General features: G+C 36.3%; 2 protein-coding genes across 3 annotated transcripts; one reads left to right on the top strand and one right to left on the bottom strand.

Moving 5' to 3' along the window:
• The first annotated feature begins 1,027 nt into the window (after positions 1 to 1,027).
• Positions 1,028 to 4,770, top strand: LOC110111895 (gibberellin 20-oxidase-like protein). 2 transcript variants are annotated; one of them, XM_028694700.1, is made up of 3 exons: positions 1,028 to 1,312; positions 1,498 to 3,236; positions 3,309 to 4,770. In XM_028694700.1, exons 2-3 carry the CDS (start codon positions 2,878 to 2,880, stop codon positions 3,949 to 3,951), a joined length of 1,002 nt encoding a protein of 333 aa, XP_028550533.1. In that variant the 5' UTR covers positions 1,028 to 1,312; positions 1,498 to 2,877; the 3' UTR covers positions 3,952 to 4,770. The 2 variants fall into 2 exon arrangements, with proteins under 2 accessions (XP_028550533.1, XP_020699611.1); XM_020843952.2 differs by having other exon boundaries at positions 1,028 to 3,236.
• A 7,114-nt stretch (positions 4,771 to 11,884) lies between these two features.
• LOC110111891 (transcription factor EGL1-like) lies at positions 11,885 to 22,960 on the bottom strand. The gene is made up of 10 exons (XM_020843947.2): positions 22,807 to 22,960; positions 22,232 to 22,364; positions 21,808 to 21,965; positions 15,337 to 15,591; positions 14,908 to 15,004; positions 14,760 to 14,774; positions 14,333 to 14,389; positions 13,386 to 14,255; positions 12,317 to 12,757; positions 11,885 to 12,071 (listed from the first exon to the last, which is right to left on the bottom strand). The coding sequence occupies exons 3-10, from the start codon at positions 21,930 to 21,932 to the stop codon at positions 11,997 to 11,999; spliced, it is 1,935 nt and encodes a 644-aa protein (XP_020699606.1). The 5' UTR covers positions 21,933 to 21,965; positions 22,232 to 22,364; positions 22,807 to 22,960; the 3' UTR covers positions 11,885 to 11,996.
• Between the last annotated feature and the right edge of the window lie 1,006 nt (positions 22,961 to 23,966).

Below are 23,966 nucleotides of genomic sequence, written 5' to 3'. Positions count from 1 at the left end.
ATATATTAAACATAAATCCTTATATAATAAATAATAACACAATAATTAATTTAGTAAAAAAATTAAACTGCTAATCTTATTTTATCTAGAGCATCTCCAACCGAACTACAAACACATATATATTGTTTGCCAATTGCTAAACCCGATGCCGAACGCAAATCTATGTTATTGTTGTGAACCGTGCGATGTCTTTATAAGTACCGCACTGTTCACCAACGCTATTCTGTTGCTAAGAAATAGAGCTAATTGAAGAAAAAATATACACAAAATATTTTTTTGTTATTAAAAAATCGAAGTTAGATTAAAAATGAGTTGCTATATTTTAGAGTATTATTATATATTTTAATAGGGGTGTCAAAAGTTGACACGACTCGAAACCCGACCCGGAAAAATCTTGGTTCGGGTCAACCCATTTGTGAAACACGTCGATTCCGGGTTCAGATTTCAGAACTGTTTGAAAAATGGGTCGAGTTTATGTTGACCCGACAACCTGAACTGACCCGTTTGGTCATCCCACGTGTCAGGACTGGTGTCACATCAAGTTTCGCCACATCCGATCACGTCCTCGTCCACATCTGTCGGTCCTTGTCAGGTGTCGACGTGTCGCAGCCGTCGGTCCAGCCTGCATAGCCGCACTTGCATCCGCATCTTGCTCGAGCGACCAAGCTACCGCTGCTGCCGTCCATCCTGCACGCCGCACTTACTGTCGATGTCTCCGCTCCGCCAGACTCAACAAACCCGCTCTGCTCCGCATTCTCTGCTCTGCTTTGTAGTTGTTCGCATGTCGTGTCGTGTCAACCCGATAACCCATACAGGTCGGGTCCGGGTTGACAAATCTGACCCGTTTATAAAACTAGATCTAGTTAGGATCAACCCGTTTACAGTCGAGTCCAATCAAATTCGATCCAAATTTGACCCGTTGATGAGTGCAATCACATTAGATCCAAATTTGATCGATTGACCTGAATTGACACCCATATTTTTTAAGTACAAAAATGAGTTTTTGGATTCGAGGACGAGAAGATAAGCTATGAAAATGGGGAAGAGCAGAAACAGACGAGAAGAGGAGGAAGTCAAAGGATTAGATCATTAGAGTGAGAAATGATTGCTTTTTTTTTTTTCCTGAAGGTTAGAAAGGATGTTAGTTTATTATTATTATTATTATTATTATTATTATTTAAGAAAGGAATGTTGGTTGACTATAAGAGAAAGACTGGAGACCTAGGCGGCTCTTAGTCAAAGAAGAAGACGAGCACTAGCGGCATGGCTGCTCGATCGAAGGAGACACGGCGGGTCCGACGGAGAGAGGAAGGTATGTGATGCCCTAACAGTTTACCTATAAAGCACGAGATTTTATGCACCAATGGGCTTAGGGGTCTACGAGTTATGCTTACATACAAGATAAACAGAGTTTTAGATGGAAGTTCATGCAAATTAAGTTAATCAGACTTTCGTATCTGCAATTGTTGGTAGATTTAGCACATTTTATCTTCTCAGGAAAATTAAAATGGATCTTTCTAGAATTGAGCACAGACTTGCTCAGATATTCAGAGTTGGAAATCGTGCCACCAACTGGCTTGCAAATTTGGAAGTTGATATTACCTGTATGTAATTGAATCGACCCTCCGAATATTTCTCCTGCTCTTAATTCAATTCTCATCTGTTACAAAATGTTTTGGCTTATTCTAACGTTCTCGTATCCGTCTTCTTTAATTTGTCATCTCGTTTTGTTTTTGATGATGATGTATCTGCCTTATCATCAAGATCATCAAGATCACCTCTTTGGCTCCTTCCTCACTTCTTTATTTCTAGACTACCTAGAGGAGGTGTTTGGTAGAACTCATGATTTGATTAAATTAGGATTTCGTAAATCCTTTAAATCCGGATTTCGAAAATCCTAAGGGGGCCTAAATCCTGAAAACTGTTTGGTGACATTCATGATAAATCCTATTAAATCTTGTGTGAGTGTTTGTCTATAGAAAAGATTTAATGAGCGGACTTTTCCTCTTTAGCCAATGGATTTTGTAAATCCGGCAATAAAAAAGATTTTGAAAATCCGGAATTTAGCACGAAAAGGTGGAATTTTCCATCTACAGTGGCTTTATTTGCCGTGAGATTTGGTTTTGCATTTTAGGTCGTTTGGCTGGATTTCGCTCAAATCCGCCTAAAGTACGGCCTATACAACCCCAAAGAGTTCTTAGCTATTGGACGACTTCATTCTAAAGGGAATTTCAAATTTGGCAAGCTGAGTTATGTAACAAGTTGTAAGTGGCCCGAGCTGATTCATATTCAGCAACTTGGTGAACTAAATTCAGTTTCTCGATGACTTGATCAATTTAATCTAAATAAGTATGAGCGCATAAATTATACCATTACTCATGTTAAATTCCCTCTATAAAATGTGTTTGGAAGTCAATGAACAACTTGAGTAGTTAAATAGGAATTAATGGAAAGCACTGCTGCTGCATTTCTTCTCGTTGTTGACCATATAGATCTGCCTTAGATTACTCCAAGCTATAGCAATTGACATGAATAAATCCCTTTCTCGCCCCAACCATTCTCTTTCTATCAATATATATAACATAAATGCGCACAAGGACAAACAGCACATGCAGACTAAATTAAATATAGTGCTCTGAACTGGAATACTTTAAGCTTCATACCTTTTCATTGTTTTTTTGTTTAAAATACTGTCAAGTGCCTCAACAAGCAGGAAAGAAGCTCCTGAAATTTTGGAATGATGGGCATAAAATAATCCAACTTTTTCTATAGATCCATCTAATATGCATTACATCTATCCTATAAAAAGGTACCCAACCAACTAAATAGAACTCAGAAACTAACTTAACAGAATCTCTATCTTTCACCGTCTCTAAAATGCAGGATTCTCTTATGACTCCTCTTCAACTTCCTCTCTTGGATGTCTCCCAACCCTTACATCCTTCTGTTCTCTCTGTTCTCAATTCAGCTTGTCGTGATTGGGGCTTCTTCCACATCACCAACCATGGAATCTCCAAGGAACTCTACAATAAGATCTACATCCTATGCAAAGAAGTTTTTAACCAGCCTTTAGATATTAAGCTCAAGCTAGGACCATCAGCCAGCATCAATACCTACACTCCTCACTTCATTGCATCCCCTTTCTTCGAAAGTCTTCGAGTTTCTGGTCCAGACTTCTATAACTCAGCTAAGAAATCAAGCAATGTACTATTTCAACGAGCCAATTCGGAGTTCTGGTAAATACTTTGATTTTCTTAGCACTCATTCTTCTAACTCAGCTAAACAACCTAGCTCTACTATTTTTGCAGTGAAGTATTGCAAGAATATGGAAATAAGATGATTGATTTATCAAAGAAGATTATCTCTATTCTTTTGAATTGTCTTGAAGATGGATTTGAGAAGAAATACCATGAATCTGAATTCATTAGGTGCCATGGATACCTTAGGATTAACAACTACTCAGCTCCAGGGAACTTTGATACAGGAGAAATTGAAGGGCTTGGAAAACATACAGATATGAGCTGCATCACAATTCTTTACCAGGATGAGATTGGTGGGCTTCAGGTAAGATCAAAGAGAGGGGAATGGGTGAACTTAACACCAAATGAAGGAACATTGGTAGTGAACATTGGAGACTTGCTCCAAGCTTGGAGCAATGGACGGCTGAGATCATCCGAACACAGGGTGGTGTTAAAACATTGTGTTAATAGATTCTCAATGGCTTTCTTTTGGTGCTTTGAGGATGAAAAGGTGATAAAAGCTCCTGAAGATTTAGTGGGAAAAGAAAACAGTAGAATGTATCCACCATTTATTTGTCAGGACTACGTAAAATTTCGGGAGAATAGTGAGAGAGGAAGATTTGATATTGTTGGATATACTGTTGATGATTTCACCCTGAAAAGCACTTCGATATCTAAAGATTTTAATTCTAAACGAAGTGCTAGTATCTGATTTTCAATCTGAGAAAGATATTTCATCTTTTCTGAATTGAATTGTTGTATTCTCCCCATTGTAAAGTTATACGAGTAAAAGATGTGATCTTTTCTACCATTCATGGAATTGTTTTCATAGCCTCTGAAATATAATTGACATTAACGGGCTGTTTGGTAGCACCCAAAATTTCATTTAAGTAGGATTTCGTAAATCCTCTAAATCCGGATTTATGAAATCCGCTGGGGGGTTAAATCCTAAAAACTATTTGGTAACATTTATGATAAATCTTGTGTGACTGTTTGACTATTGATTGTTAAATCCTGAAACAAGCGGAGTCTTCTTCCCTCTCGCGCCAACAGAGTGTTAAATCCGCCGAATCAGAGGATTTCAGAAATCCGGGAATTGTCACAAAAAGTGGTAATTTTCCGTCTACGGCGGCTTTCATTTACTGAGAGATTTGGTTTTGCATTTTAGGCGGTTTGGCTGGATTTCGCTCAAATCCGGCCTAAATCCTGTTACCAAACAACCCCTATATATTGAGGCAATTCAACCGTTGAATATTGAACCTAATGAAATAGCTATGGATGTTACTTGGTTGGTGGATGAAAAGAAGAAATCCTATGAGATATTTGAATGTTCTTAATTGTTGAATAATGCGTTAGATACGAGTTGAAAAACTTGGGATTTCGGGCCTGTTTACATTGCAAAACCACAAATTTGGTGCAGATTACGTGGACCAATTTGGGCCTTAAGATATGCTCTAATTACCGTGTGGAAGGATTATGCAGGGAACAGGATGGAACAAGGAGTCCTTTGATTTGATGGTTTTGAAATAAAAAATCAGCATTCATAAAAGTGACTTCAAATATTTTCGGTAGGAAAAATAATAATGATTATTTTACTAGACTTTATATATATTTTTCTTTTTTAGTGAACCTAACATCCTTTAGACATGTAAAATATGCTTATTTCTGCTGTCCTTATTGTCCAAGAAACAACTTAGATAAATGACACTTGTTTGTATGCAAAGGCTCCAGCGACGCTTTGGGAATGTAAATCACTAAATAATTGTTGCACAGTCTGGCAAGAAGACATGGAAGCTAATCATAGAATAAGGGGTTTTAAGGGATTAGTTGTCATATAAGTTGACAATTTAGAAAACTTCTATTGAACAAAAAGGTCGCAGCTCGTGAGTGAAGAAAAATATAAAACAAAGATAAAGTGTTAGGTAATATGTGATTTTGCTTATGCACCTCCAATTTGTCTCATGTAATTACAATTTAGATATTAATATATACATAGAAGAAGCAGGCGGCTGGCATGTAAAATTATTTGAGGAGCATAACTCATAATTTTTTTGTACATACATATACCTGTGAATGATAATGGACCTTATTAACAAGCTAACCTGTGAGCGTACAACCTAGAACCTGTGTGAGAAAGAAAAGTATGGGGAAACACTAGAGAGAAGCTATGATAAAAACTTAAATATCAATTAGACAAAAAAAGGGCCTAAGTCACATAAGATTCAAAAGATGGAAAATGCTCATCAATGCCTCGTATTTATAAGATTTTGAGGGTTGCAAGAAACACTAAATCCACATTTTAATTCAAGTAAAATGCATTAAGGATGAAGTTTAAAAATTGCTTTCATTATTTGAGGATATTCTTATTTATACCATTGTAATGAAATCAGTTAAGTCAACGAAATCATCCATTTCACTGTTCATCTTCTTCCTGCTTTACTTCATGTTTGAGTTCTCGACTGTACTGTTCCTCGGTCTGCAAGAGTTCATCAACTAGACCTTATTAACAAGCTAACCTGTGAGCGTACAACCTAGAACCTGTTTGAGAGAGGAAAGTATGGGGAAACACTAGAGAGAAGCTATGATAAATACTTAAATATCAATTAGACAAAAAAAGGGCCTAAGTCACATAAGATTCAAAAGATGGAAAATACTCATCAATGCCTCTTATTTATAAGATTTTGAGGGTTGCAAGAAACACTAAATCCACATTTTAATTCAAGTAAAATGCATTAAGGATGAAGTTTAAAAATTGCTTTCATTATTTGAGGATATTGAATGTAGGTAGATGAGATATTTCAATAAGCTTTTTAATGAAGATTATGAGAATATGATAAACTTTAGTGACTTTAACACCCTTAAATGAAATAAAGATTTTTATTTTTATCATCATATTAGTAAAGCCGAAGTTTGAGAGGTTTTAAGAAATGTAAAATGTGAAAAAGCTGTTAAATCTGATGATATTATAATCCTTGGGTCAAGGCATCCTGGGTGATTGGAGGGCTAAGTCCTTTATTTTAAGCATCTCTCTATGACCTTATAAAAAAATTGTACATGAAAAAAATTAAAAAAGTGCAATGCTACACATACTACCTTGGACACATGTCACCTCTTTGTTGATCGAGGGAGAGTGGGGGCTACAAAGCTCTAATCATATGTCATTGCGTGAACTCGATAGTGTCGAGTTTGCACTAAGCGAACTCTACAGTGTGGGTGAGCTTAGTGCTACCTAATAGGATTGCATGAGTCTGTGGGGGATTTTTGAGCAATTAAGTGGTGCTTGATGGTTGAATGGTGTCGAAGGGCCATTGATGACCTGCATGGAGTCTTGGATTGCCCAAAGGAAAAGACAAGTGAGATTGCTTTAGAGAAGATGAACTCAGTGGTCAGCTGTTCATGGAAGGTTGAGTTGAAGGCTCTCTAGGTAGGTAATTTACTTTAGTTAAACTTGAATGTATTGAGACGAAGGTGCCCACCTCAGGTAGCAACGAGTTGTTGTGTCAACTACCTTTGTCCCCTGAGGCGAGTGCTTAGTTATTCAGTTTGCGAGGTTCCTTGCTGCCCCTGAGAGGAGGATATTTCTTTGTATGCCCCGACATATAAGGCATGATGTTCCTTCCTATGAAAAATTCTTCTATGGGGCCCGTTTGATGAGAGTCATCTCTTGGTAACACATCGACTATCTGCTAAGTACCTATGAAGGCATGCAAGGGCATAATATTATTCTAGGGGTGTAACTCAGTATAGCCCAACTAGAGACTATTTGGATTTGGCTTAAAAAATGGCTCGTGAGATGAGCTCCATATGCTAATAAGCAATAGTTATGTCAATCCATGCTTAGATCATTACCTTTCGAGTCAACTCGTTTAAAATTTTTAATACAAGAATTTGCTCAAGCTTTTAAATTGAGCTCAAGTTAGAACTTGAACATGATTAATTTCTAAGCTCAAGCTCAAACCATAGGTAGCTTGAACTTGAAAAGACTTATTTAAACCCCTATATATTACCCTATTTTCAATACAATAATTTCGTTTATAAATATAGAATATCTAGTACATACACTAAAAAAAATTTCCACGTGAGAAGGCATCTATGATGGAAGAAGGTTTAGTTGGGAAGGCTCCCTTTTGATTGGTTGGTAGCTGCGGTTGGTGCAATATTCAAAATGTTCTTATGGAATAATCTTCAATGCTTAAAAATTCAGCTGTGCATTAATTGTCTTGAAGAGTTTTCTTGCTAGACAAGTTGGAGAAGCATACTTTTGGGGTAGGCAGGCAACTTGTGGCTTGTCGTCACCACATCCATCACAGCACTATTTTTTTTTAGAAGAGACTTTGAAATGCATACCACATCTAAAATATTTGGTTTCCTACTTGGTAAGCATTCGCTTTCTATAAAGTTGGCTAAGAGTTTGAAGAATATTTATATGGCAAATTGATCAAACATTACAAAAATGTTAAAATTTGGAAGATAGTATTAGAGGTGGAAGCTTATTTCTGTCTATTTGTATTAGGTGTTGCCAACATTATAAGAGTGAGTATATAAATGACCGAGATTTAGGTTTCGTTTGGTACTGCTTTCTTACTGCCGCGTAAAACAGCTTTCTAGTATAAAAATTAGCAATTTTGTATTGAATAGATGTTTTAAGAAGCAGTAGGAAAGTTGTCACAGACAAAGCCTTAGAAATAATACTTTAAATTATTAAAAAAAATTGAAAAAAAAAAGGAGAAAGTACTTTAAACAAAGAAATTACTTTTAGAACATAGAAAACAACCAAAATTAAGGATTCAAGAGAAGCAATCAAATATTTTATTAAATTTCTTAAATTTGATTGATATTATTTGTTACTAATCAGGAAATAAATGCTCTAATTATCCTTTGAATTTGGATTTTAGATTTTAAAATTTAAAAGAGTTGAATATGATTGTGCTGAGACTGAAGAGATGTTTACAATCTGCACTTATACTTACTAGGAGTGAGTTACCAGCTAACAACTTTAATGCACGCTCAATCGCCTTATATGCAATGTATGAGAAGCTATACTCTGTCCTAAGAGATCAAAGGATGAATCAGGGTTGAAAAATTATCTTGATCGGGCACGAATCTCGAGGCAAAAATCAAATTGGAAACTTCAAAAATTAAATTGAAGATCATCTGAACTCCGATTTTAGCAAACTTACTGTCGAACTGAAAGTCTCGGAAATATGAACCCAATGACACCAAATTCAACTCATTCTGAGCCCAAATGAGTCCAAATCAAAGACCCAAAGCATATTTGGAAGGTTCAATCCATAATTTGGATTATCAAACAATTTCCAAATATGATATGCTTATAATCGAATCGAGTGGCTCGATGAGACAAATCCAACGAACCCAAGATCGTCAAATTCTGATATCATTAGAGCCTTCTAATGCCTAATAAACGGTCCACGATCAAGGGATTCAATATCGATCGTCCAATCAAATCACTCCAAATTTATCCTCGATCTTCCTCCTATTTATTAGCCATGCCACACTCAGAAAACTATAAATAGATCTCTCATTTCTCTTGAGAGGGAGACCCCAAGCAAGAAGAGAAGAGAAGAGAAGAGAAGGAAGAATAAAAGGAAGAGACTCCTCCTCGACCACTGCCGGACTTTCACTCGGCAACCAACTGACGCTAGAATTAAGCAAGCAAGCAAGAAGAGAAGGAAGAAAAGGAAGGGAAGGAAGAGACTCTTCATTGACCACCACCAGACTTTCACCCGGCTGTCAACTGACGTCGGAATTCTGCCCAACTGTCAATTGGTGTTAGAGTTCTGCCCGACAGCCGACTGAAGTCGGAATTCTAATCGATAGTCACATGAAGCCGAATTTTCGCCCGACCACTTTACATCATCGGATTTCCTATCTCTGTTTATAATTGAATTTCAATCCAATATTATTGTAATCTGATTGTCCTCAGTTTCAGGGACGAGTCAGCCACTCGTAACCAAAACAAACACTAGTGTAATCCTTTCAACTTGGCATGGCCCTATGATTTTTCCCATTTCCAGGGTTTCTACATAAAAATTCTTGTGTTACATTTTTTTCTCTGTCTATGTGTTGGATATCCATACAAGATTGAGCCGAAAAATTTTCAACTCTATCACCGCATATATTCTAACCCGCAACATATATAATGAAATCTCTTCAACTAGACAAGCCCTTATAGTTTTACCTTATGAAATTTTCCATATCAAAAATCTCTAGTATTCTCAAACTCTCTTATTAATCTATTTGTGCATTGGATACATGTGCACCGCTGGTATATAAAATATTACTCTACTCTTGTAAATTTATTATCGGAGTACTGTAAAACTGAACCTTTGGCAACTTAGGCATGACGCCATGACCTATACGATGGTTTAGTAGTCAAGTCTCTTACAATATTAAAAATCCAGTAATGAAAGTTGCTGTAATTTTTTTAGAGCTTATCAATTAAGGTGGCATACTAGTAAAATTAAAGATAGCGATGGTATACTATAATTTACATATCTATCTTGCTATATCAGTAAAAATATCTCAAATTAAATATTTATTTATTATTATTTTTAAATAATTCCTACCAAACCCAGGAAAAAAGAGTTATCAAGCAGCTTTTGTTTATCTTTGACTCTTTCCAGTCAAGGAACATTTATGAACCACTTTTATTCCTATCTAAAGATGGGCAAATTATTACGTCCGGGTTCCGGATTCGTCAGAACACCAATTCAGATGCGTCACGTCACCAAAATATACCGGATCCTAGTGTATTTGAATGACGTGACGCATCTGGATTGAATGTCCGGAATAATTCACCCTAAAGCTGGGACAAGCGGCCATCTAAGGTACTGCTTGTTGTAGACAAGCTATAATCCTTTTTTTTAATTTTGGGGGAATTTGCTATAATCCCTATCCACCAAAATAAATTAAATAGGCTTATATTCCAAGAAATTTTATATTTCTTTTAAGACAGCTTTCTTACTGTTTCTTAAAGCAATTTTCTAGTACAAAAATTTTAATTTTCATACTGAAAGTTTCTTTAAAAAATAATAATAAAATCATCTCAAATAAGAACAATTATTACGTCCTCCGACCGGACGTAGAGGAACGTTCGGTCGGAGGGAAATTCCCGCCAAAAAACGAGTTGTACCGAGCAAATACCGAGCAATAACGAAGAATATAATCATTTGAAGACCAAATACCGAGTTATACCGGGCTTTATCGAGCAAATACCGAGTTATACTAAAGTTGTACCGAGTTTTTCCCAGAAAAACTCGGTACAACTCGGTATTTCTCGGTACAGCTCGGTATAACTCGGTATTGATCTTCAGAGAACGGTATTCCTCATTATTATCAAATAATACCTAGTTGTACCGAGCAAATACCTGATTTTTTGACCGGAAATTGCCTCCGACCGGACGTTCCTCTACGTCCTTGCACCGGACATAATAAAAGTTCCTCAAATAAAGCCTGAATCTTTGAATGCTAAAACTCAAGCCTCATTTGGGCAACTTTTTTATTATTTTTTAAAACAGTTACAATTTTTTAAAAATTTTTTTTAAAAATAACTTTAAAGTTTCATTTTGGACAACTTCTTACTGCATCTCAAAATAATATTTTAATAAAAAATTATTTAAAAAAACAATAAGAAAATCATTTCAAATAAATCTAAAAAAAATATTAAAAAAAACTTCCCCAAATAAAACCTCAAAGAGGTATAATACAGTTGGAAGTTGAAACATTTACAGCATTGACTTGGGAGCCAATGCCGTGTAACGCTTACAAGCAAAAATTAATTACATTTTAAAACAAAGGAGCTGTTCCAATACGGCGAAGGCCAGAAGAAGAAGTCCAAGGCAAATTTGGTTGGCAGTAGATAGAGAATACAATTTATAAACACTTAATTTTATTTTCACTTTAATAATAAAGTCAGCATCAAAAGATGTGATAAATTTGCATAGCTCAAAATATATGAAAACTTTTTATTACATGCAATCGGGGAACTTTTATTACATCCGGTGTAAGGACGTAGAGAAACGTCCGATTGGAGGCAAAATCCCGCCAAAAAACTTGATATTTGTTTGGTACAACTAGCTATTATTTGATATTAACGAGGAATATCGCTCTTTGAAGATCAATACCGAGTTATACAGAGCTGTACCGAGAAATACCGAGTTGTACCAAGTTTTCTAGAAAAAACTCGGTACAACTTTTGTATAACTCGGTATTTCTCGGCTTAACTCGGTATAATTCGGTATTGGATCTTCAAATGATGGTATTCCTCGTTATTGTTTGGTATTGCTCGGTATTTGTTCGGTACAACTTGTTTTTTGGCGGGATTTGGCCTCCGACCGGACGTTCCTCTGTGTCCGGTCGGAGGACGTAATAATTGTTCGCAATCAAGGCAATCAGTTCATGAAATTTATTACATTTTAGAGGTATTATATGCATATCATAAAATTTTTATATATTTAGATATAATTTAACACCTTAAAATTTTTATATTTACTTATAAATAAGATTTAAAAGTTAAAATATTATATAAGTAAATATAAAAAATTACATGCATGTAAATATATAAGAATTCTATGAAATATATGTAAATCTCTCTTTTTCTAAAATATTTTATCATTTATCATCCCTAAAATAAAACAATGATGAGCAAACTAAAACGGGTAAAAATTATCTCAAAGAGAAGAGAAGAGATTCCTGAGAGAAAAGTTTACTAATATAATGATAGAACTTACTGAACATCTAATTACATTTGCTGACAACTCTCTGAAGTGCTCTCTTGATAGTACCTGGGGAAGCTTTAACCTCACACATAAACTGCACCAAAAATTTTAAATTTTGATCAGTATTCTCATCAATATAAGTGAAAATTTTAGAACTGGCTTTTATGGGAGTAATTATTCTGTCCGGACACCGAACGTGTCCAAAGATTAATAAAAAATGCCACATCACTAGGCGCTCGGTATCGAGCTCGGTACTGCGCTTGGTACCACTCGGTACCGACACCGGTACTGCTCGGTACCGTATCCGGACAGCATAATTTTTCCTTTTATGGAGGGTACCTTTGATCGCACTGTAATAGAAAGATTGCCATCATCAATGGAGGACTGCACAGACTGAGCATCTAAATGAAGGTTGTTCATGGCTTCAATTATGTCAAGGAGCAATAAATCTCTCCATGGGCACTGCATCTCTATGAGCACCAGTTCCTCAATCATGGTGATATTGATATCGAATAAGCCTTTCTTTGGTAAGAGGCTGTGATTTTCGTCTTTGGCCTCGTCGATTTCGCTAGCTTTCCTCTTATTTGATGAAGGTTTCCGGCAATTGAGGAGCTCATTGGTGCCATAATTATCTGATGTTCTTTCTGCGGTGTCTGGATGTTTTCTTCTTGCTGTCATCTCAGGATCTGCTTCCTCTCTGTAGGATTCCAGCTCTTCAACTCTTCTCTCAAGCTCTTTAAGATACTCTATTGTGTCAGCAAGAATGGATGTTTTGTCGACCTGAATACAATTATGAGAAAAAAACGAACGATGTCAATATAAAAAACAAAGAACAGCAATAGCAATATAACAGTAGCAACAAGAGTTTTGTTAGGGTGGGAGAGATGAAACCACTGGGCTTATGGGTTGACTGTGACTCTGTAAGACCATGAAATTCAGATATAAGGTGATTAAATGGAAAAAAAAAAATCAAAATGTTGATTCTTCTAAAATAAGGCTTCGTTTGGGACAGTTTCTTTGTTGCTTCTTAAAGCAGCATTTTAGTATAAAAATTGAAACTTTTATACTAAAAAGCTGCTTTAAGAAGCAACAAGAAAGTCGTCCCAAACAAAATCTAAGTCATTATAAGAATTCTTACGGCAGATCAATGTTTTCATTGAAAAGTTTATTTGCTCGTAATGACCCAATAAGAGCATAAAAGATAAAATTTTGGCCACAAAAAGCATAGTATATCACTGGAGTTTAAACATATTTTGATTGTTAGTAAAAAGATAGAGTTTCTATATGCCAAAAGAAAGAAAGTTTTCCAACAATAAAGCTTTTCTCAATTTATCCTAAGGATTTTCAAAGAAAGCTCACCATGACCATGCCAACAAAAATTAAGAAATGGTAAATCATGTCCATTTACCTTGCTGATTGAAGGAACTAATGATCTGAGAACATGAAATTTCTCATTCAGCTTCTCTCTCCTTCTCCTCTCTGATAAGACATGGTTTGCATTAGCATCGTCTGGCTCTGTTTTCCAAGTTTTATTCCTCGACACCTGCTCTTCTTGGAGTTTCACCAGATCACCATTCATCCATTTGCCATCAATTAAAATATTCTTCAACATTCTCTGCGGTGTCTTGGTGAAACTTTTTGAAGCCCTTGAATCTCTTTTCCAAACCTTAAAGCTAGATTTATTAGAACTCTTCTCAAAAGTAATGCCTGGCAATGAAATTTGATGTTTCAAGTTCCCTAAAATAGTAGAAAGAGTGCAAGCATAATGAGAACCATCTCCCTCAACACCAAAGGAACCAAACTTTGCATGATTATCCTCTTGAAGATTGTCAGGCATGTTTCCTTTCACTCTTTCACCTCTAGGAGAAGAAAGGATGTTTTGAACAAAAGACATTGATGGGCATTCACTGGAGTTCAAAGAATCATGAAGGCCATTGTCAACCTCATCGTCCATAAAGTTCCTTCTATGAACATTCCATTGCCAATCTTGTCTCTTAATCCTTAAATGATCATCACAAACATTGGATCTGCGCTCAGAAATGCTAAGAATTTTCTTACAGATGCTTGGATGAAGCTCAGGAACATTGTCGTGCATAAATTCAGACTGATTCTCAAACAGTATGGAGTCATCTACTTCGTGATCCAGAACCGGGTGCACATTGTCCACCTCCTTCCCAACAAATGGGGGGCTTGAAGTGGAATTTTCAGAGGAAACTGGGTCTTCAAACTCCCAGAACGAATTTTTTATGCTTTGCACAAGAACAGGATCTTCCAAAACCTTGAGAAAAAGGACCAATTAAAATAGGAGGATGTGAAGCACAGTTACTAGCAAATGTTAAATAAGAAGGAACTTACCAGTTCAAATGTTCCAAGCTCTAGTACTCCATTCATGAAGGGAAGACCCACAACAGTCTGCAAAATAAGGCAAAGTGACTGGTACAATGAATACAGTAAAGATTGATATGCTTCTAAGGTTGGAGGTGCTCAGTTTGGTTGATTCAAGTACAAGCAAGTCTGTTTCGTTTTAATTTTGTTTTTTTTTATATTAACATGAAATTCTTATACAAAGCCCTTTTAATGTTTTTTTTTTCTAATAATAAATAAACTTATTCTTTCAATTTTGTTTGCACTTTTGGTTGAAGAATTTCAAGTTAATATTAAAATGTTATCATAAATAATCTAGAGCTAGTTCATACTTGATTGGTCTAATTACAATAGATAAATAAATGAAGAGTGGTTATAAACTCTGCTATTTTTCTGTTTGTTAAAGGGTAAATCGTACCTGAATAGATGCACTCTGAAGCAACATTGAGTAGTCAATCCAATTTAGAAACCAAAAAATTTGCATTTAAGAAAATGAAATAATTAGCTTGCATGGACATAAGAAAATAAAGAAAAAGAGTTGATCAATATATCAGCAAGGATCTAACCTTTGCTAAAAGGCAACGGGAAAAAGTTCGGTTATCAGCAAATTGTGCATTGCTCAACCAGACAGGCTCATTATGTTCAAACACTCTTCCTGGCAAGCTGAATACCAATGTACAAGTGAATGTTAAATAAAATAAACTAGGAGTAAGATAATATTCTAATTTCAGTTCCATCATATAAAGAGGCTAGAAAAATATAAGACAAAGGAAATAGATTATAATGTCAATATTAAGCATGCAAGCTTCCATTTTTTTACCAATGTTACTATATGAGAACAATATCCGGTTAGATCCAAGAAAATACATATTATCATCAAAGCCAAAAAATGAGATCATGACCATTTGAAACAATCACTAATATTTGGACTGCATGCTTAACTCAAAATGCAAAAGAAGCAAGCAACCAAAATGTTTTAAGGGATGTTAACATACTCTTGTCCCAAATTAAAGGTGAAGGACATGCAGACCAAATAATACCACTCCGCATCTGTCAAATCTTCAGGAGATAATGAAGCAAAAGGCCTTCTATTCTGCTCATTACAGGCAACTATAGAAAGAGACTCATATAGCTCTCTCAATTGTTCACTTCTCTGTAGAGCCATTTGATCAGCTTTACATTCAATTGGTTGTGTGGTCTTCCGAGTTTTTATGTCACCATTATAGAATCCATCATTCCACTCTAACAACCTAGAAACCATCAAAAACAAAGGAAACCAAATAGTAGGCTGTAGAGACAAATCACAACAAGAAGGAAGTCATAAAATAAAACATTGACATGAAACTTAAATACAGCATAGGCCATAAAAAATTATGAAATGATAAGCCATGGACACTGTATAATGGCTAAAAATATAGAGATTGAGATGACACAAAGAGGAAATGAGAGATTTGTGGCAATCAATCTAGCAATGAGCTAATGCAAAAATCTAGATTTTAGGAGGTAACATCAAACTAATCGAACACCCAATCTAAATAAAAATTTATTGAATTAGAAACATGTGTGTCCCATCTGTGTTGATGATCACCCAGACACATCAGGGGAGGGGGCTGGGGGACGGGGTGGTCCCGATCATTTTAAACTCTAATTATGAAAAATAAAATTAGATAAACAAGTTAAATATAACTATTAGAATATCGGACACGTATCGGGGAGTGGATTAGTGGTGCGTCTACATTCAATAGGGACAAAAAAGGTTTTTTAAAGCATGTGTTTTATAGTATTATTAAAATTATTAGAATTATTCTATTACAAATTTATATTATCATGTATACATATTTTTATGAGGAAATTATAGTATTAATTATTATAATATATCCTCATTATGCAAGATATTGTCCTTTATTATAATTTTCATGATTCTTTATTAATTTACATTTATATAGGTATTTTGTGTTAGCATTAAGATTAAAAATAAAGATGTAGATATTTTATATTAACTACCATGGTATCAGAGCCATTTCTTTAAATCTATCTTCGTATCTACATGAAAATCACATGCAATGTATGCATGTTATGAATGTGTCAATGTGCATCTAAATGCATGAGGGGGTGTATTTGCAACATTCAGTTATAGCCAACTCTGCAGATGACCATCACTGACAAGTATGCAATATTTCATTTTAGAACCTACAAACAACTTCTATCCACTTTTATGAGTATTGCGGATCCAGTGGCATGACGTTGCGCTATAGGTCGCTCACTTCTTCTTGAGCTATCGTGCATTATCGAATCTCCTGCAATTGCTCATAGATGCTTGAATTCATCAAAAGCTCATTGTTTTTTTCATACAGGAAATATGTCGCACTCGTTGCAATCTTCTTACTCATGCCTATAGAGGATCCACCATACATGTGATACATTCACTATATTTGCTTGTAGGTAGGACCACTATATGCATTATGGACTTTTTGCCATCATCTTTGGGCGAGTTGCATTGAATGCAGATCTCCTAGTGCTACTTGTAGGTATTTTCTTTTATTGTAGCTCTTCCTATATTTTCTTGTATATAGCATGTAGTGTGTATGGAGAGCCTTCTACAGTGGCTCATAGGTGTTTGCATTTGTTGCAAATCAATCGCCTTTGCTTGCAAAGGATCAATATATTTATTGAAATCTTGATTGTTGTTGACTATATGAACACCCATGCATTTATCGCATGCTGCCTATATATGTCTGTAAGGAATACCACCATTTGCAGGTAGGTTTAGTGTGTTCATTTGTACGTCAAAGTTGACTGTCAGATGAGGCGCACTTATCATTTGTACGTCAAAGTTAACTTGTTGGTTGGCAAGTTATCGTGTTTTCTTGCATATCTTACGCTGTCACCCATAAACACTCACAGACTTCTTGTAGTGTCTTATAAATGGTTGTGTGCGTCATAAGTTCACGCTCATGCCCATAGGAGAATCATTATATTCATTACAAGTCTCTTGCATACACTCGTAGGCGAGCTCGCATATCATCCCATGTTATGCTTCATCAGGCTGTGCAGCTGCTAACTGGGCTACTCATAAGCATATTATTGCATTCAATACAATCTTCTGATGTTAGCCAGCACTATTGCCTATAAGCAAGTTAGTGTGTCCATTTGCAAGTTGATTGGTACTGATTGTGGGTGAGCTTATGAGTTCATTACAAGTTTTTGGTCTTCGCCCGAAGACGAACTATTGTATCATAGGTTCCTTTTTCTTGCTCATAGGCTGATTGACATGATCACTATAAGTTTTATGTTATTTTTCTGTTGGGAATTTTGTATAGTTGTCTGCACTTTAGATTATGAAATTCCACTTCATTCTTGCTGATCAATGCTTGCGGGCAAATTTTGAAGTTTTGTCCATTACAAGCCTTTCATTTGCATGGTTAATTTTTGCTATTTTGCAAATTACAGGTTTCTTCTTTTTTTTGTTTTAGATGTTAAGTTATGTTCCCGGTAATTGCAAATTCCGTCCCCTGTTATTTGTTCAAGTCCTGTGCGTCGTTAGTTCAAATTTCGGCAGCCTCCCGACGACTCCCCAATTTAGGTGAAATTTAGGGAGTTCAAATTTTTTCCCACAATGTCAAGAAAGATGTTCATAGTTGGTGTTAGGCGACATCACGGACGTGGTCTTTAATCCCACCATGCCAAGAAAGGCAAGCATGTGTCTTCAGGGGTACCTGTGTGAAAACGTATAATGGTTTTTCCCGTGGGTATAGAAGTACGTACATGGGTACTTAAATATTCCCCAAAATGCTAAGAAAAGCATGCATAAGGCTCACCAACCTCGTCGCAAGCGCAACAACGAGTTTTCTCTCACCACACTAAGAAAAGCAAGCATAGGTGGTTGCTTGCCGCGTCGCAAGTGTCAAAAGAGGGATTTGAAAACTTTTTTGATATGGAGACACTTATACCTTAACGTAAGAGTCGACGGCAATGGGATCGAGGAAACGACGGTGTCAGGGCGACGATGATGGCAAAAGACCAAATCACACAATCTCACTTCTTTTTCTCCCTCCCTCCCTCCCTCTCTCTCTCTCTCTCTCCCTGCTATCTTCTCTTTTCTATTTTTTTTTTCTTTTTTTTTATTAACTAATAATAGTAATAATGGAAAGGGGGGAAGGTAAGAGAGAAAGCGGACTTTTTAGGAGTGGTTTGAGAAGGTGATTTGAAGTGTTATAGGAGTAGTGGATTGAAGGAGTGGGATTAACTTGAGTGGGAGTTTAGTGAATAATGATTCAGATATTATGAAGAGGTTGATTGTTGAAGTCAAACAGGTAGACGAGGGGATAGAAGGTCGGGCAGTCTTGCTATAGGATCGGGATTGGCAAGTAAAAGGGAGTGAGGTCAGGTGTGAGATCGATAGGGAGGATCAGTTGCAGCAGGGAGCGGGCAAAAAGGTCAGACGGCTGGGCCGGTTCTGCATCGGTCTGGAGAAGGGATCTATCATAGGTGAGGAAGAGAGGAAGTCAGGACATGGTTGTGGCTGGAATGGAGGCATGAAGTCAAGTGTGGGGCTCTGCTTGGGATCAGAGTCGTGAGTAGGTTGATCATCTTGCGTGGATTGGCGGGATTGGAATCTGGATCGGAATAGAGGAGTTGTCTAGGTCGATCAACTGGTGTGGTCAGAAAAAGAAGAGCGGCGGGCTGTATTTGCTGCTTCGGGTACTCGACAGGGTGGATTGGGGAGTTGGCAGAAGAGTGGCTTGCTCGGGTGAGGCATCGGGATCATCCGATCGAGTGGCCTAGTCAGGATCTGGAGGTGTCGGATAAGAAGAGGAAGGGTGCATTCGGGATTTCATTTGGATGGGTCATGGGTTGGAGTCAAATGGTTGGTTGGGTTCGACCATGAAAAATAGGTGACAGGATCGAGGTGTCGTGATCGAAGGTTGTAGAAGTTGGAAATAAGGAGGTTGTTGAGGAAGGGATTCGGCTATGGGTTGATTGAGATCAGAGGGGGTGAGGAGCTGCGACAGTTCGACATAGGAAGAGATCATTCGGGTATGCGGGAATTGGGAGCTCTTGTGTGTGGAAGAAGAAACGAATAAGCTGAGATTTCGCTCTTGTTTTAATGACGAGGTAGGAGATTGATTCGCCATTCGAGTAGAGATTGTGGACAGGACAAGCGGCATTGACATTGGCACAAAACAGGTACGAGACATGCTTTTTTATTTTGATTTGAAATTATCAATAATAATAATATTTAAAAAGGCATAGAGAAAAATAAAATGAAATAGGAAACGTATGTTTCGATTTTCATGCCATTTTTCTCAAAATCTTTGCACGTCGCTCAAGATACGCATCGATTTCCCCGTGTGAATTTCATTAGGCAAAATTATTGTCATTCTTAAGTGAATCAGACGTTTCGAACGCAACAGCGAAGTTTGTTTTGAGATTGAACATCGTTTGGATAACGCGACACGTCATTCTTGAGTGTCGGTCGCTGATTCTAACCGTTTCCGCTTGATTTGACTGTGAGGTGGTCCTTGAAAAATTTAATGATCTGATCGCATCAGCGCAGTCTGTTCAGCGATCGGAGGTCAACTGACCATTTGAGTAACCCGTCACGCTCGTCGACTGTCACTTGAGTCGCTGATTTCGCCTCTTTTTAGTGCTTATTAGCGTATGGAACCTCACTACGATTGCTGGCCCACACTCGTGCTTGTACTTCTCTCACTAACTTGGATATTCGGCACTTTGCTAACTTCATCTTTGTCTCATGTCTTGAATGTCCCTTGACGATCTCAAGAGGATCTCATAAAGATTCTTTGAGGATCTTGTGAAGATCCAATGAAGATCTACCACTTTCGTTCTCGACAAAGGTTGGCCTAGTGTCAATCACTTAGTTTTTCTCGATTTTCTGGGAAATATATCATTCTAGTGTCACTTAGATTGGATTGGTAATTTTGAAGTTAAGCTGTTCTTAGCATAGATCTCTCAATTTTTTGTTGCGCTATACAAACTCTCGATGCTCCTTATAACATTGTGAGTTTGTGAGAAAATATTAGAATAATTTTATTGCCACATTAATATTATCATATATGCTTAATATTTAGTAAGAATTTGTAATATTAATTGTTGTAATATATGTTCCTTATGGAGAATATTCTCTTCTATTATATATTTTGTATTTCTCTATTCTCTTACTTTTACATGGGCATGTTTAAACTAGCATCAGGATAATTCAAATGAATATGTAGAATTTTATATTTTATGTCAAGTATGCAAGGCTTCACTCATTTCAATCAATATCAACTAGGCCAAAAATATTTATGCATACCAAATTCTAGCCACTATTTAGCCCCAAAAAATCATAAGTCCACTAGGCCATAGTGGTATGCACTCAATTACATTGTGCAATGGTAAACATAGCATAGGCGTCTAAAATATCAAAGGTGACACCAATTATTGAAATCAAAACTTTTGGTTTTGATATCCTGTTATAGTTTGCAAAGCCCTTCAAAAGAAAGCAAAAAAAAGGGAGTGCATTGGCGTTTGAAGTCTTTTTACATTCCAATTTAAGGTTTTGACTAAAATGAAAATTTTGTCATACTAGGACATTACTCCACTCTAAACACCATCTTTATTTGCACCACATTACATTCTAAACACTATCTTCATTTGGACCACATTGAATATGTTAAAGGATCCTATAAACTGGACAGCATGAAGAGCATGTTGTTCTTCCTTCAAAACCAATGACTGATGTTTCTTCGTTCTTTGTAAGATCATACACAATTTAAAGTTGGGGCTTAACCCAACTTCAGTTAACAATTACAACAGAGAAAAGGTACAGAAGTCTAAATCCTAAGATCAATTTTTTTATTCTAGCCGTACGCTTTCATGGCAATATAAAGAAGAAAAAAAAAATTCTATTTTATCAAACAATTACGTTCTACAAAGGTAATTGCAAGGTTCCACTAGAGACTTTCCTAAAACCATATAAGAAAATTCATTCAAAGAGGTTTCCTCAAATTGTTTAATCCAATATATTTAGAAATGAACAGCAAATGTTTTAACAAAATTTAGCTTCTGGATCATAATACAGGCATTCTCACAAACATAATTCATAAAATCATTCAATAAAGAAGTCTAATGATAAAAGAATATCTCAATGAGTCCAAATGGAAACAATCAGTATTGTTTGACTCGATATGTACAGTATTGTATACAACGGTAGCAGATAAAAGAATCTCGCAAGCTTGCAACGTGGAACAGAAAAAACCAGCTAGTTTTTCCTCTGATAAAATCTTCAGGGAAGCAAAGCTAACTTGAAAGTTTTAGCTCTCTGAACAAAGCAACAGCACACGCCCAAAATAATACAATATCATCGGTTCTAAGGAAATTGAATCACCAAATAAAATAAAAAAAAAAAAGAAATCCGAAAGCATGAAACATTAGAATTGAAAAAATTGAAGTTTTTTGGTTACCCTTCCTGATCAGCAGACTGAGACCAGAAGATTGCATAGCTCCACTGTATGCTCCTAACGCAAGCAGCAAGCTGCTTCCTGAAGTGATTTCCCGTCACCTCCTCCTGGCTCTGCATATCTACCATCTTTTCCCAAAAAAAAAAAAAGCAGCGCTCCTACTGGAATAGAGTAACAAAAAGAAAAGAAAGCCATCGTAAGTATCAATAGAACCTTTGTTTATGGTACAGTTTGTCTAATCAATTATGAGTTGTCTACAATTAGAAGAATCTTTCTACTAATCATTCAAAACGCTGAACCTAACCAAATAAAGTGGTAACCTTTCGTTAACTAAATTAGAGAATCAGAAACAAAGGCAGAAGTTGCTTTGGAATTGACCCGCTTTTTTGGACTATAAAGAAAGAGAAAGATGCATCATTCAAAATACCTAAGTTTCAATACGTCTACCAAACTGAGCCTCCAAACCGGCTATCTTTTTTCTCTGCTAAAATTTTCAGGGAAGCAAAGCTAACTTCAAAGTTCAAGCTCTCTGAACAAAGCAACAGCATATGCTTCCTAACCTGCAGTGCATGAAGATTTCTAGCCCTTTAACAGAAGGAAGAAAAGAAAAAAAATATTCAACAAACACTCAAATCAAGCTCTCTTCTGTACAAAATATCAAAAAAAAAACGGGTAGAAATGGAAATCGAAGGCTAACAAAATGACAATCCGTGATTCATTAAGTCATTCTAATAAAAAGATTCAACTTTCCCTGCCTTTTCTAAACCAGAAAACTCTGCTATATCAAACGGAAAATCCGGAAGAAGACAATCTTTAGCTCTCAAATCAAGAGCAAACGGGAATGCAGCGGGCATTCAATCCCATATAATACGACATAAAGAAAGAAAGCGAAGAACTCCAAAATTAGTTTCGGCCAATTTTTCCTTTCGCCTCCCTGCTCATAACTCATCACTGTAAGTCAATGGCAAAGAAATAAACAAAAAAAGTTGCAGGAAGAAATACCATATATACCACCCTCGCTTCCACGCGCGCGCGCTCTCTCTCTCTCTCTGTATATATTTAAGTATATATGCTCTAAGATAATAACATATTAATTCTCTTTATCTATGAGAAAGCCGATTCAAAGACTCATCTTCTCCTTTCTACGGCTGAATTTTTCTATGGCTACGAAAGCTTATCCAGGCTGCCGTTGTAGCAAATCCCTTTCTTTTTTTAGTTTTTACAGTGGTGAAATAGCAAACGGGTCAACTTTATGTCCTTTCGTGTTTATTTGAACTGAATTTGATTCTGAACAAATTTGAACTGAAAAACTCATTAGGTCAAATTCAAACCTAGGCCTGGTTTGTTTTTTTTTTATGTTTAGAAATTGAGATTTTTTTTTTTTTGTTATTTTGATGGGACGCTTCTATAAAAATACTTTTTTAGAAAGCTTTAATTTTCTACTATTTTGAAACAGTTTTTTTATATTTGATTCTCTCTTAGAAAACTCAATTCTTTTAACAATTATTTCTAAAACTATCATTTACAAAAGGAGAGGAAGAACCAAGGGAAGCCTGAAACTCGTTAGGTTTTCATATCATGATAATTGATTCACATAAGCTATAAAACTAATTTATATATCATCAAAAAATAAACTTGATCGGGCATGAATCTCGAGGCAAAATCAAGCCGGAAACTTCAAAAATTAAATTCGGGATCACCTGAACTTCGATTTCAATAAACTTACAGTCAAATTGAGCGTTTAGGAAATACCAACCCATCGACACCAAATTCAACTCAATCCGAGCCCAAATGAGTCCAAATCAAGAACCCAAAGCGTTGTTGGAAAGTTCAAACCACAATTTGAGTTACCAAACGGTTTTCAAACATGACGTGCTTCTAATTGAATCGAGCGGCTCGACGATACAAATCCAACAAACCCAAGATCGCCGAATTCCGACATCATTAAGACCTTCAAATGTCTGACGAATGGTACACGATCGAGGGATTCAATATCGGTCGTCTATCGAACCACTCCCCATTTATCTCTGATCTCTCGCCTATTTATGGGTCATGCCACTCCAGAAAAATCTATAAATAGACCCCTCATTTCTCTTGAGAGGGGACCCAAGCAAGAAGAAGAAGAGAAGAAGGAGAAGAGAAGAAGATTAAGAGGGAAGAAA

Source organism: Dendrobium catenatum, unplaced genomic scaffold, assembly GCF_001605985.2.
Source record: "Dendrobium catenatum unplaced genomic scaffold, ASM160598v2 fragScaff_scaffold_542, whole genome shotgun sequence".
Classification (NCBI taxonomy): Eukaryota; Viridiplantae; Streptophyta; class Magnoliopsida; order Asparagales; family Orchidaceae; genus Dendrobium; species Dendrobium catenatum.
The sequence above is the reverse complement of the archived record's forward strand: the minus strand, read 5'-3'. Positions and strand labels throughout refer to the sequence as shown.

What these genes read in the sequence shown, in the direction of transcription:
- LOC110111895 (XM_028694700.1), top strand. Translation starts at nt 2,878, where the DNA reads ATGCAGGATTCTCTTATGACTCCTCTTCAACTTCCTCTCTTGGATGTC. An exon ending in CGAGCCAATTCGGAGTTCTG is followed by an intron (nt 3,237 to 3,308) that starts GTAAATACTTTG and finishes CTATTTTTGCAG; the next exon opens with TGAAGTATTGCAAGAATATG.
- LOC110111891 (XM_020843947.2), bottom strand. Translation starts at nt 21,932, where the DNA reads ATGGTAGATATGCAGAGCCAGGAGGAGGTGACGGGAAATCACTTCAGG. An exon ending in CAGTCTGCTGATCAGGAAGG is followed by an intron (nt 15,592 to 21,807) that starts GTAACCAAAAAA and finishes GATGGTTTCTAG; the next exon opens with GTTGTTAGAGTGGAATGATG. An exon ending in CTATTACAGTGCGATCAAAG is followed by an intron (nt 12,072 to 12,316) that starts GTACCCTCCATA and finishes TTTTTGGTGCAG; the next exon opens with TTTATGTGTGAGGTTAAAGC.